The 14,953-nt window shown below is 47.1% G+C and overlaps 1 protein-coding gene across 1 annotated transcript; it reads right to left on the bottom strand.

Moving 5' to 3' along the window:
- Positions 1 to 7,115: 7,115 nt before the first annotated feature.
- Positions 7,116 to 14,926, bottom strand: ATP6V1G1 (ATPase H+ transporting V1 subunit G1). Its single transcript, XM_082697129.1, has 3 exons — positions 14,702 to 14,926; positions 10,907 to 11,007; positions 7,116 to 7,915 (listed from the first exon to the last, which is right to left on the bottom strand). The coding sequence occupies exons 1-3, from the start codon at positions 14,781 to 14,783 to the stop codon at positions 7,742 to 7,744; spliced, it is 357 nt and encodes a 118-aa protein (XP_082553255.1). The 5' UTR covers positions 14,784 to 14,926; the 3' UTR covers positions 7,116 to 7,741.
- Between the last annotated feature and the right edge of the window lie 27 nt (positions 14,927 to 14,953).

Below are 14,953 nucleotides of genomic sequence, written 5' to 3'. Positions count from 1 at the left end.
GCTCTCATGAGACAGTCTGTATGCAGCGTTCACAGCCCCAGTCACAGGAGAGCTGCTCCCTCGGCACTGGCTGCCGCCCCCACCTGTACCACTCGGGACTCCGAGAGGTCTGCAGCGAGAGGTGCCCTCCCGCCAGCCGTGCCCCGGGAAAGCACTGTCCTTGCGTATTACTCCATAGAGAGTTCCCTGGCATCACCTCGTGACGGAACACTCGGCTCTGCCTCCCTTCTCGGGGGCCCATCAACCTCCAAATATTGTAGGAAGGCTCCCTCTTTCCCAGAGGACACATGGGGGTTCCCGCTGGCTCCCTGGCCTTGCTAGGATGGTCACCACAGGGCTGCGGACATGCCACAGCCTGCATTTCTACAAGTGGACTTGCTGAGTCAGAATGGATGCATTTTTAATTTCAATAGATGTTGCCAAATTGCTGGGGGCCTCTGAGGCCACAAGACTTAGTTGGCTGTGGCCCGGCCAGAGGCAGAGGTGAAGTGCTTGGGGCCAGAGAGCAGGGATTGAGGAACAGAGCCGCAGATGCTGTGCAGGCGTCCGCACTCCCCAGGCGAATGAGGATCCAGTCAATAGGTGGCTAGAGATGAAGTTCATTCGTTTATTTGGCAACAGAGGACCCTGGGTGTCTGCTCAGTGGTGGGCATTGCACCAGGCAGCAGTGAACACGGTACACAAGATTCCTACTTAGGTGGCCTAATTTCCTAAAACACGATTTGGGAGTATAGGAGTGAAAGCCCGTGGGATATTGGAGCTTTCCTAACTGCTGATGCGACCTTGAAAGGGGTCTTATGACAGGTGTGTGGCCCAGTCAGCACCCATCCAAATCCTGCCTCTCCAGCAAGGCCCACCTCCTCCCCAAGGCTAGATAGCATACTCCTGCCTCTTCTGCCAGATGACCTTGACTCCACATTCTCACATGTCACTCTAGCATGAACGCCCATGTGGACCCATCCGTCTTCTGTGCTGGGGAGGCACAGCAAATGTGGGCCTTTGGAACTGGCTCTCCAGGCTCCGGCACTAACTGACACATGAATGTGCACAGGCGGGCTCACCCCTCCCAGCTTTGGTTCCCTCCTTTCTGGAAGGGGAGCGGTATCTGCCCAGCTGAAAGATGGTAAGACTTAGAAGATGGCAGCGCCTACGGGGAAGGCTTCGGTGGACGTGAGCGGCATCCTTGGCCAGCCAGGCAAAGCGCCTCTCGCCTTTCTGGAACGTCAGCATGCAGTGAGTCCTGGCACCAGGGCACGAGGCAGTAGGGGCCCCACACGAAGAGAGAGAAGTGAAGAAAATCCAGGCAAAGGTGAGTAAAACCCAGTCAAGTTCTCTGGGGAGCAGGCTTCAGTGGCACTGTCCGGACAGATTCACAAGGCTCTATGTGGTGAGCCCAAGCCCATCCCCACCCCAGCCTACCCTGGACTGTTTACCCGCTCTGCCCCCAACCCCAAAAACCCCTAAGTTCAAAGAACACAGAGCACTTCTCAGTTCCTCCTAAACCCCATGCCCTCTCTCACTTCCAGTTCTCACGGTTGCCATTCCTCTCCATCTGGAAAGTTGCCCCAAACCCTGTTCCACCTCAACACCTGACTGATGAACCCATTCTCAGGTTTCAGGTAAAAGGGCACTTCTTCTGGGAACCCCGTTCCTGTCCGGACCCCAGCCAGTCACCCTCCCCCCCCCACTTTCTCCTTGTTTAACCCACAGACACACCAAGCATGTAATGTGGTCATTGTTCAACGTCCCCTTCCCCAGAAAGAAGAAACCTTTGGCGCCCATGGTCCCAGCTGTCCCCCAGCCCCCTGCCCTCAGGATGTGCCACGGGCATCTGAAATAGTGAATGGAATCGCCAGGCCTTCAGCTACAGGTAAATCCAAGTAACCACAAGCTCCAGCCAGAGCCACCATTACTCAGCAGTTGCAACATCTGTTCTGTCCTGTTTGCAAGGGTTACAGACACAGACCTGAGGGCTGGCTACCAACTTCCTGCCGCCCTGAAGTGAGAAGGAATGCGGCTCTTCCCCACCTGGCGGAGTCCTCAGGTGTGGCAGCAGATGGGGCATGGGGGGCCTCAGAACCACTGGGTGAGTGAGTAAAAAAACAAAGCACAGGAATTAGATCTTAGGCTGCATGTTCTAGATTCACTGACTTCCTGACTCTTAGAAACATACCACTTAAGATGTTGCTGTGGCCTGAATAGTTTGAACAACATCACACAGAGATTCAGGTCGGGAAGCCAGGCAGATCCAGGTTCAAATCCAGGCTGTACCACTAATTGGCTCTGTGACCTTGGGCAAGTGATTTTACCACTTCGCACCTCAGTTTCCTAATGTGTAAAGGGGAATCATACCTACCTCAGAGAGACGATGGGAAAATTCAAAGTGTATATAAAATGCTTGGAATGCTTGCTGATATAAAACTGATGTTAGTAAATGCAAACTATTTTTAAAATTATTTCCAAAGCCCCCCCGACAGAATTTTCATTGGAGAGCGACTCCATTACGTTGACTTGAGATCCTGGCTACCACACTGCGCAGTGAGCTCTCCAGGACGAGATCTACACAATATAGGTCACCAGCACTTGGGTGCTTAGAACTAAACACACAGCTGTCCTTGTCAGAAGGTATGCGGGCAGTAAGACAAGTCATGTGCTGTTGTTGGGAAACTGGGTCGAAAACCAGAAAAAAAAAAAAATTACTCTGAATTCCTGTCAGGGAGGCCTGGGTGTCAGGCATCTGTTTCTACACAGCACAGGAAAGCAAAAGCCATGGATGGGTACAAAGAGAATAAAAGAGGGAGCGCAGGCATCTGGCTGGGAGGGGGTGGGGAACAATTGAAAGTATTTGGTCTTTTAACTAGAGATTTTCACCCTCTGGTCTTTACCTTCGAAAACTGCACAACAGTAGCCAACCCAGTCATGTACTTGGAACAACCAGCCTGGCTTCGCCCCTAATCTTATCTTTAGCTGCTGCCACATGTTCCAGAATGCTGCCACTCTCTTTCCTTTGTAAGTTACTTTCAAGTAGGAGAAGGGGTGGCTGGGAGCCAGGGTGGGGGGTGCTGTGTGCCCCTGGCCCTCCAAGCCCACCCATCCCCCTCACTCATCCCCTCTAAACACAGTGAGCTATTGAACTGATCTTTGACCTGCCAGCCAGTGTCCTTTTAAGTTTTTCACAAGCCAGAGATGATAGATGTTGACATGATCTGGCAGCTTCCTCTCCCAGAACCACCGGCCAACTCTTTCAGTAAAGACCGCGCCTCTCCTGCTCTTCAGAGCAGCCTCTGGGGGAAGGGGAGTGGGAGGGAGCAAAACTGGAATTGCCTGCCTGAGTGGAAGCTCTTTTGGCAATTTCAGAGCCACTGAAGTGGTAGATCAGTTGAGAGGAAAAAAACACTCTGAGACCTGCCAGATTGTCCCTGAAAAGGAGGAAAAAACAGGAGAGGTCAAAGATGGAAGAGCAAGCCAGACTCGTCAGAGCAGGTCCTTCTCACCAAGCAGCTTCCATGGACTTCTGGCACCATCAATCTTCTGGCATAGAAGACCAAATGTGCCGAGAATGTCGGCTGTAGCCTTAGGAGGCTAAGGCCTCCAACCACTAGTCCCGGGAAAAGGCTGCAGGCAGAGCAGGGAGGGTTTTCCATTGCAGCCATCAGGCTGATCTGATTGGACTTGCTGCCCACTCTGCCACTTCCCTGCTCTGTGACCTTGAGCATGATAGAAGCCTCTCTGGGCCTCAGCTTTCCCATGACGGGAAGTGGGATCACACACTTGAACTGCAGGGTACTGTATGTTGACTGAAGCGCCTGGAACCTAGGCTCCTTCCCTTGAACATCACAGAGGTTCCACATACGGCCTCTGACAAACAGCATCACCTTTCAGAAACTCAGGGTGTTTTTCCTGCCCATGGAGTGGGAATGGTACATCTTCAGAGAATTTGTAGGTATTACACACAAGGTCTTTCTAGAAGCCATTTTATGCCTTCTACCAAGAATTTAAGTAGGTCTGAGCACCATTTTATGCCTTCTACCAAGAATTTAAGTAGGTCTGAGCACTGGCACCGAACGCAACAGCCAGTTTCTGTGCTTGTAATGGGCAGTGCGGAGGGCATCCTGCTCTCTAAACACCAGGTTCACGTGACACGAAATTGCCCGGAGGAGGGGCACCTGACTGACTCGGTCTGTGGAGCACAAACTCTTGATTTCAGAGTCGTGATTTCAAGCCCCACGCTGGGCAGGGAGCCTACTTAAAATAAAATTTAGAAAAAGAAGAAATGGCCCCGAGGAGCAATTAATCTGGGATGTGAGATGTCAAGGGAAAAACACCACACAGGTAAGGAGCATAAAAGTGGAGCTCTGTCTGCTCGGTGCCGAGCGCAGGCTGCGGTTGGCACAGATGCTCAGCGAGACCGCCAGGCTCGGTCTGGGCCCCAGCACCACTCATCCTTGCAACCTGCCTCACAGCCCACAAAATAAAGTCGCTATGTGGATTAGGTAATACCAGTGCAGTTCTCAGACATCAGCCAGCATGGAGAAAGCTGTTAACAACTGTAGCATTGTTTACTCACTGAATATCCAAATATCCCTAGGCTCTCCCTTCTTAGACTCCTTGCAAGGTTAGGTCGGCTCATGGACCCCTGCTGGTCAACGGGCTGAGAACAAGTGTCACGTGTCATTTCAGGACCGGGGCGTGTAAAAGCTGGTGCTTATTTGCCAACTTCTCCTTCCCCTGCCTCTGCCATCATGGAAACCACGTGCTAAGATGGTAGAGTGGCAAAGTGGAAGTAAACAGAGTCACTGACACCCCCAGAACAGCTGCCCTGCAGTCATCCAACAGTGTAAGAAATAGACCTTTGTATTAACCACTGGGATTTCAGCGTATCCTATAGGGACCAGTAATGGCTAGTTATAGACGTGCAAATCAAGGATGATTAAGAGGGAAAAGGAAAAATTTTATAAAAATCAGAAAATTTTTGCTGAGTACCTGGAGTGTTCCAGGAATCACGGTGGTACTTTAAGAATTACTCTAGGACACGGTTCTGAACTGGGGGGTGGTCTGGGCCCCCAGGGGATACCTGACAACAGAGGTGTTCTTGGTTGTCACAGCTGAAGGGCTACTACTGGCAACCAGTGGGTAGAGGCCAGGGACACCACTGAGGGACCCTGAAAATGAAAAGTCAAAAAAAAAAAAACACCCTCCCATCACAGCCCAGACCATTCTTCTGAGATTAACGACTAGCACTTATTTCTTCTATCCTCCGTATATTCAAGTACAGGCATGTGAATATCCTTCTTTATGTTCAATGGGAACAAATCACACACCGTTCTACATGTATGTGTACATTAGTTCATTCTACGTCAGAACCATCATCTGCCTTAGTGGCCAAAGAACCAAAGAGATGCTAGTTTCTCATGTCGGGCCACAATGGAAGGCCCTCCCCAAGGGAGATTTTAGAACAACTGTCCTGGCCCCACTCCCAGAGATGGTTTCAACTGGCCTAGCAGGATGCAAACACCCACCATTTTCCCGGAGTTCCACCAAGCTTGAAGGCTAGAACTAGTTCCCCCCATCTGTGCACCAGCTCCAGCAACCTCCGGACCTCTCCGGGCTCACTCTCCAACCGGAAGACTTTCTCCAGTCTCACTCCCTCTATTCCCTTCCCTACCCTCTCTGAACATGTTCTCACCTCCCTTAAACCACCTCTGCCATCCACCACTACTGCCCCTCTTCCCCCTGCCCTTCACGGCCAAGTCTTTCCACTCACATTCCATTCACTCTTCAGACCATTTAAGTTCCTCTCTCCCAAACCACCAAGCTCTCTTCAGATCTTACCTCTCAACTGACCCTGGACCACACTCCTAAAGGACTTATGTTGCTTCTTCAACTTTACCAATGTTCAGCTGGTCGGCTGGAAGTGAAGAGTCAGGCAGAAAGGTAGGTTAAGTAGAACCCTATGAACCCAGGATGAAAATACTGGTGGCAAACAGGTTAATACTGCATCTGAACTGGTGAATGCAGGTGTTGCTCCTTCCTGCTCCTCCAGTTTGGGAAATCCGAATTTGCAGCAGGCAGAGGTGGACTTTGCGGCACTCAGCAACACCAGGAGTCAAGTCCCAACCAACCCAGGTACCACGTGGATGACATTAAAATGGAGATGTTTACTAGATATCCAAACCAAAATAGCAAAGACGCAATTGACAGCTCAAGCTCAGGGGAGAGATGAATATAAACTCGAGTCTTCAACAGAGATGGTGTTTAAATCCATGAAGAGAAGTTGGGTTTCAACAAAGGAACAAGCACAGAGAAGTTCAAGAACAAAGCCCTGGGAAAAGAGTTAGAACTAAAGCAAGAGAACTAAAGCTACGGAAGTGCCTCAAGAACTGATTGACCCTGTCAAACAGGACTGAAAGTCAAGGGGGAGGAAGACTGTACCTCTCAATGCAGTCATCACTGCTGACCTTGACACTCACTTTCAGCAGCATGGCAAGCCTGACTAGAGTGTTTTCACAGTCAAAACTGGAAAAGCTCACACGGAACTCTTTTGAGGAATCCCACTATAAAAAGGAACAGTAACTAGAGACAGACACAGCCTAAAATCAACCCATACTGAGTCTCATAAAATGTGATTTCTTTAAAAGGCATCTAATGCTCTCGTCCTTTCTCAGAACGAGCAAGGAAATCCCAGGTTCTCTTCCAACTGTTCGTATCTACTAGAAATTATTTTGCATCTAAAGACTTTAGGCTAACGGAGAGTCACAGAGCATTTAACTCTTAAAAGCTAGTGGGAAGTTCCTATAGGTATTACAAATATCATGTAGCCCACCAGGGAAGACATATGCTTGGTAACTTGCCCAAGGCTATCCCAGTCCAGGGTGCTCTAGAGAAAAGGCAAACTGCAGGCTTACTACTGGTCGGATGCTGTTTTTTGAACCGACTGCTGGGTGAAATCACAAGTGACTTCCTTCCTGCTCAGATACATACCACAAATATCTTGCGTATGCGTGCAAATGTGTATGCGCTACATGTGCTAATTTAATTTCCTAAGAAGTTCTGCAGAACACCTGGGTCAAAGTGCAGTCTGCATTACCAAAAAGAATGAACCAGAGCGGAGGAAATGCATGACAATGTCTTTACTTTTAAATGATTATCAGTACACCAAGTAATAACATGTAACAAGTTCTTGAATTCTATCATCTAATAATTTTGATTAAGAGAAACTAAAAGCAGCCTGAACAATATATCCTAGTATTCGTTGTTCTACCCTTAGCCAGAAAGGACTATTTTAAGGCTGGCTGCTGCTTCACACAAGTTACAAGTAACTATTTACTACTTTTTCATAGATAAAGCCCCTGACCTTCAAGAAAGCTTTAGGGAAAAAAAAATTTAATCCCTTTCTTTCTTTAAAAAAAAAAAAAAAAAAATTTTTTTTCTACATCTAAGAAAGAAAAGTACTGATATATATGTTGCTTGAGCTAAAAGGCATAGGAAAACAAACCATGTATACACATTAAATTTCCAAGAAATATGAGGTAAAAGGAGAAAATCTTTGGATAAGCTCTACGTTTGTACAAAGAAGCTAGATTTGCTATTCTCCAAAAAGTGAAGGGACCTACAACATAATATACAGAAATAATTTAATGCCTTTTCCCAAGGATGTAGTTACTCAAGCTTTGCTGAAGCTTCGTTTTCCATGAAGGTATCTAACATGCCACTCTGCACGCAGAGCTGCTCCTTCCTCCCCTTATCCATTTATGCGGTAGTTTTCATGGATTTCTGGCCGGATGTCACAGACAAAGGCCAGGAGGTTATCCAGGACTTCATCCCTGTTCTGCTGGAAGTAGGTCTGCAGGATGGTCATCTTCTCCTGGGTCTCCTTCTCCACTTCAGTGCTGCAGCTGCCGTGGGATCCCAGAGCCTGGAGTTGGGGGGGGTAAGGACACACAGGGAAGGTCAGGTTGGCGCTCCGGCTGGCGCCTCCTCCTTAGTTCTGGAGAAACCAAGTCTCAGCAGGGGATACAAATAATCAGCAGTGGGCCATGTAACCTCGTGATTGACGAGCACGTGGGGAAGGTGGTGTTCCTGGTTAACGGAAACAAAAACTGAGGCAATCACTTTGGTGGCCAACCTTCAACCATCTATCAAAAGGTAAACTGCACAGCATTTCCATGGCTCAGAAATTACCCTGGAGAGCAATAAATTCACATGCTCCAGAGTCTAACGTACAGCCCTAACCAAGACTAGAATAAACCCAAAGATCCCATACCTGAGGACATAACAAATTACGGTGCATCTCTACCAGAGAACGTCCTCGGCTATAAAGAAAGATAAAGTAGACATGTGCAGCAAAATGGAATGAACTGTAAAATACGCAGTTTAAGGAGGAAAAAAAGCAAGATACAAAATGGTGTCAGTGTGGTTAGTAAATGTGTTTCCTTGTGTGGTTTTAAAAGGGGAGATAAATCATGGTATAGTAAAAAAATAAGAAAGAAAACCGCTTAAAAATAAAAATAAATAAAAATAAAACAAAAATAAAATAAAATAAAACACAAGAGAATGCAGTTTTGGAGGAACAGGTTCTGCATAACTGGTTCATGTTCCAGCTCTGACATTCTGCAGCAGGTTCCCCAGTATTATCAATACACGACACCTATTCTTTCAAATATAAATATTCTAGCAGAATATGCTAGAAACTATTAATAGTAATGGTTTCTGAGGAAAACTGAAGGTCTGGGTGGGAGGGAGACTATCTTCATTGTCATCCTGTTTTACTGCTTCAATTTTTAATCATGTCTTGCTCTTTCGATCTCCATTCACAATTTAACACACACTTTAACACACAGTGAAGGATAAATTTTATCCTGGGTCTTCATGGTATGGCTGGCTTTCAGTCAAGTATAGGCCTACTTTGTTAAAATGAGAGCTATCAGGTTCTTCTTCTTACTAAAAGCCTTTATGAACAGGTCAATAACAGAAGGAGAAAGCCATAAAAAATACTTTTCTTGGAGGCCCCAGGAAAGGCAAGCCCTGTTGGAACTTACCAGACCAGAGAAGGCAACCCAACCAGAGGCAGAATGGAGGCCAGGGCCCTGTCCAGGGAGCAGCTGACCCAGGGTGCTGAAAGAGGGGATGGCTCAGACCTCAGGGAGGGATTGCGCAAATGCTGAGGCCACACAGGGAGTGATGGGGTGAGGGGTTCCCACAGGAAGCCCAGAGCACCGTGTTCCCCTGCATAGGCAGACAGGCCTCCACGCAACTTACATACAGAGCAGAAGGAGGGGTCCCCCGGAAGGAATGGGGGTGGGGAGAGTTCATCCCGGAGCTTGAGAAAACAGCTTAAGGAAGTCTCCCTATCAGGTTCTTGAAGACAAACTTTTTTGTGTCTGACCACTTCTATCTTCTAACTTGCTCCTGCCTCTTTCCGTGTGCATTAACTCTAGCCCTCCCTAGCTGTACACACATGACAGCGCACAAGGGGAAAGCCTTCTCTCGCATGTCACCTAGTCCTCCATAACCTGCACAGAGGCCATCACTCCCCTTCTCACAGATGAGGAAACCGAGGCTCAAAGAGCTCGAAGTGAACATGTAAAGACTCTAACCTGCGTTTCCTGAATCCACACTTGGGACTCTTCGCATTTTATTGTAACTATTCATACTGGCGGAATAGAATTAGCTCAGTTGCTAATTAGCTCAGTTGCTAATTCTTATTTTTAAAGGTCCATAACCCTACTGGGGTGGGGGTAGGGAAAGGGGGACATGATCTCTTTTCTGTGACTATAATCCACAAGCCAGGCCTCAGTCAGCTGTGTCCAAGCTGAAGGGGTTACACTGAACACCGCTAGGAAACCTCAGAGCTCATGCCTGCCCCACAGCATTGCTCCTGTCTCTATGAGCAACAATGGCATCGACGTACAAATAAGCCGAGGCAGGTCCCTAACATGAGGACTGCTGCAATGTTTTGTCAACAGTCTGACCACTGACAGCACCAATCTGCCTCAGTTCAAGAGTCAGGGACACTTCAAGTTTGAATAGCACTGGGGCAGTCCAAAGATGGAGGACACTTTTGCTACTTACTGCAACAAGGGAGGCATGTGCCTTTCATCACTGGACTTGGGCATGGAATGGTGTGTGTCTGAAACCAGTGAAGGTCACAAGGTAGAACTTGAGAATGAAGCCCACAAAGACAAGGGCAGAGCTGAGAGATGGAAATGTCCTGAGAGCATTACTGAAGCTCCTGGATCAAAACAGTTAGCTTTTCACCTGGCTCTTTAATTACACAAGCCAATAAATTCCATTTTGTGTAAACTAGTTTGAATTGTTTCCTGCCACCTGTATCCAAGAGTCCTGATAGAGTTTCTTTCCTCTGTGAAACCCTTCTCCAGCCTTTCCCCTTTCCAGAATTCTCCCTGCTTCGTGATCTGTTGTTGTACTACTATCGCATGCCATCTTCTGCTTCGTAGCCCAGCCCACACTCTTGCTAAGTGTCTCTACCACACTGGAGTGGGCTCCAGCTAATGGACATTATGACTGCCACAGCCCCTCTCACAGCTGTAGGTCTGCATGACTCGCACTTTATTACTGTCTCCCTGACCATGAGACTGTAAGCTAAGCTCCATGAGGCGGGGACCGTGTCTATGTCTGTTCACAACTGGTTCCCTAATATCGGGCACAGGTTAACATGTTCAACAGATATTTGTGAAATGATCTGAGTAAGTGAAGACTAGGATTCAAAGTTAGTTAAAAACTGATCACCTAGTGACTCAGCCTGGACATTTAATAGTCAAAATTTCAATTTTCAACCAGAATCACAATCTCCCAGCTCTGATGCATATTTTGAGAACCTGGGGAAAAGGGGAGAAGAGGAAAGCCTCAAGACACAAAAGCAGTAATGAATATAAACCAGGCCCACCGCAGCTTCCTTGGCCTTGAACTCCTTCTCTCTTTGCAGGCGGTATTGTTCAATTTCAGCCTGAGCTTCTTCTTTGGCCTGCTTCAGCCTCCGGTTCTTTCCTGTTTTCAAAGGAAAAATCTACATCAAGAAGTGGTTAAAAGACAAGGAGAAGAGGAAGCAGAGACTAAGATGGTAAATTCTAACAGTAAACAAGGAAAAACTTGTATTAAAGGTACAGTCCCAAGACACATGCATAGAAGAGGGAATTCAGAGATAACTCAAGAGTATAGGTTCCTGCCCTCTCCAGGCTGTACTTGTGATTAGGTAAAAAGGACCATCTTCCGTAACTACAGACTATAAATGATGGGAAAAAATCTGCAGTGTGTCAGAATATTCTCTCAATCTCCACTACTCAAAACCAAGACAAATGGGGGATTTAGCATCTGGGGAACTCCTCCTCTTCCCAAGAAGTAAACACCTAAGGATCCCGCTGATTACAACTGGGGCTCTCCTTAGAAGCTGAGCAAGGAGACTAATATGCTCCCAAGGGACATCAACCTAAAATGTAACTAATGAAACAGATGATGTAATATTGGAAAGGGAAAAACCATGCCTGTGTGCAAGGAAATAATAAGGAAAGTAGTTCTGGGAAGGAATCTGGAATGGGGGACCCTGGACGGTTAAGACAAGCATCTAAGTGAGGAAATACAGGTACTCTGATTTCTTGAAGAGAATAAACATACAGTTTGAAAAATTCTCTAGATGCCATCAGAGCCTGTATGAAAACAGACCACAAGGCCAAACAGCATAGAGTCTTTGCTTTGAATCTTTGCTCACTGGATCAAACTTCTCTGATACCCAAATGGAGATGGGGAGAAGAGTCTTAGATGATCAACCTGGGCATTTACTTAATTTAGAACATAAACCATCCTGTATCTAAGAGTAAGCTTTATTAGACATCATTGTATATCAATTTCTCAAATCCCACTCAAACCATGTGGGCAAATGAAACTAAATTTTACCTCCCACCTCCTAATGAAGAACAGGATGTATAATGACTCCACAACATCAACACACCATGACATTTCTGGTAAAAACAATCAACAGATGTCTCTGAGCACCCAGAGACTGCTTCTGCAACTGTATTTTACTCCAGTCTTATTTAGGGCCTACTGCTATCCACGTGAGACTATTTCTACCCCTCTTCTCTGCATGCCATCCTCATCAGCTACATTCAATGCCATTATTACAAAGCCAAAGATCTTTTCCAATCTACAAATAACATTTATGGTTCAAACATTCGGCTAGCTCCACATAACTTCACAAAACCACTGTCCTCGTCACTCCCAATCCCCACAGCTCTCTGAATTAAGATAAAACCATTCTCTGCCCGTCAGGTATCTTCAAAGTTCAATTCTGATAGGCTTCTTTGAAAACCAAAAATAAATATTCAAACAGGAAATTACATTTCTAAGTTTCTTTTTCAGGGAGCCAATTTTTTTTTTAAGATTTTTTATTTATTTATTCGACAGAGATCACAAGTAGGCAGAGAGGCAGGCAGAGAGAGAGCAAGGGAAGCAGGCTCCCTGCTGAGCAGAGAGCCCGATGCGGGGCTTGATTCCAGGACCCTGGGATCATGATCTGAGCCGAAGGCAGAGGCTTTAACCCACTGAGCCACCCAGGTGCCCCCCAATATTTTGTTTTATTCCAATAAAATAAACTGTAACACAATTCAGTTTTGTGGTCCAAAGCAACAATTTCACAAAAAATGTAGGCTGGACCATTCTGTCACATCAATTCCTAAATGGACAAGTTAACTCTAACTACAGATCAAGAAAGGCAGTGATTCTTTTCAAACTGTAGTTCTTGTCAATACTTCCGTTCCTAATTACTGCAAATTCTGTTATGTACACTAGCTATAAACTCACTCCTTTAAAACAGATTCATTCAGTAAATACCTAATAGCTATCGGAGATATACAAGACCTTACACCAAGCTTGATGAGAGAGAAAAATGTAAAAGGTGATCCCCACCTCCAAGACACTCAGAATTATTCTTACCATACTCCAAGTGTTTGTTCCTGCACCTCCCCCAAATTATCTCACATGCTTCTCAACAGACACAACTTCTGTTACTAATAAGTCATCACGGGACAAACGCTAAGTCATTCTGGAAATACTTTATAAAGAGCATGATGAGAAACAGTCTATGAAGAACAGAGAACTTTCCAGTTACCAGAGCAAGAGTAAAAGGCTCGTTCCCATCTCCGGTTCCCTCAATGAAAGCTTTTCCTGTGAAACACACAGTATCACACAACCCCTCATCCAGAAATTACAAAAAATGCTTGAAATCTGCTTGGGTGTGGAATAAAAGTTTAAGTCTTTTAACAGGAGAAAGACCGAGACCGAGGAATTACTAAGAGTAACAGTTCTTGCTATTTTATCCTTGCATGGAAAACGAAGCCTCTAGGCTACTATGCTGCTTCCCAGGATATGGATATGGTCAAATCCTTTCTCTAAGCCTCACTTCACCCATCTGTATAAAAGGGATAAAAATACCTATCCCGCCAGATGGGAAAATGAATACATACAGTTGAATTTGCACATAGTCCCTCCAATCCAGGAGCTTAGTCTAGTGACTGAGCAACATAAAAAAACAAGCTATTGCACAGCGATGACAAAATAAGGTCTTAGGAAGGAATCGTGGACTAGCCCGAGAGGAGAAGGACAAAGCAGGGATGGCTTCCTGGAAGAACCGCTGCCTACATTTTGAGATCTGAAGGACAAGTGTTAGATAAAAGAGAGCAGAAACTAGAAAAGAGCATTTCCAAACAGAGAAAAGAGCTGTGCAAAGGCTGGCAGGTCACACAGGCATCACAGCGGTTCAGGATGCCTGGAGGAGAGAACCTAAAAATGAAATAAGGGAAGAAAGCTAGACCCAGGTCCAAAAAACGCGGCCTACACCCTCTGAAGGAATCTGAGCTTTATTCTTCGGCACATGTTTGCTGACTGTGATGTGCATCCCAGGGAGGGCTCTGACTGCAGTGAGAAAAATGGACTTGAAGGAGGTGGCCTTCTCCCACGCACCAGTCTAGATCAGAACCACCTGTGAAGTTCTTGAGCAACCTTACATTTCTCAACTCTAGCCTTCATGTCACCTGCTACTAACCCACCCAGTTATCTGCTTCCTTCTCTGGGACTCTGAATACCGTGTTGATAGAGACACTGGAGCACCGCGCCAAGGCGTCTGGCACATATTAACCACATTTAAAAAAAAAAAAAAAAAAAAAACTTTTTTAAAGAAATTAACGCACCAGGCTGGTACCAGAGCCTCAAAAAATCTAATGTCCCGGACTAAGATGCTAGCCATAGGGAGGGGGAAAAGCGAAGAGCCATAATAAACATCTAGGCGACTGACTAAACGTGGCGAAGAGGAAGAGACGTGGCAAGAGGGCTGTTTCCAGCCTGAGCAACAGCACGGATGGCAGCTCTGCACACTGAGACAGAGCAACACAAAGGAGCAAGTGACGAGCAAAGACGACGCGTTCCCTTTGAACACCCCATCTCACACCCCTCCCAGATCCCAAGAAGGTCAACCTACTATTGTTTCTTCGTCCTATCCACTACCCCACATCACAGCTTCCAGTCGGCCTACAAGCCTTCCGGAGTCTCACGTCCAGACAGCTTCGAGACTCACAAGCTTCCGCGACGGTCACCACCCCTCCACGCCTCAGTTTTGGGGCCTCATCCACGATCTCTGCACCCACGCCACGCCTGGCCGCCCCGCCTCACCCCACCCCGCCCCGTAACTCACGCTTGCGGGCCTCCGACACCTTCTCGGCAGCCCGCTTCTCGGCCTGCAGCAGCTGCTGGATCCCCTGCGACTGGCTGGCCATGGCGGTGGCGACTCTAAGGCCGAGGGAAGCGGCCTAAATCGGTTCGAGCGGGTCCCTCAGGTCAGCTGACCTAGCCGCCTAAGATCTGCGCCTGCGCTCTGAGCCAGCGCCCCGCCCACCATCACGTGACGACCGCAGCGCCGCGTCAGCTGATTGCACTCGGCGTCTAG

Source organism: Mustela nivalis (genome assembly GCF_964662115.1).
Source record: "Mustela nivalis genome assembly, chromosome: 13".
NCBI classification, from domain to species: Eukaryota; Metazoa; Chordata; class Mammalia; order Carnivora; family Mustelidae; genus Mustela; species Mustela nivalis.
Note: the sequence above shows the minus strand (reverse complement) of the source record. Positions and strands in the feature narration are given on the sequence as shown.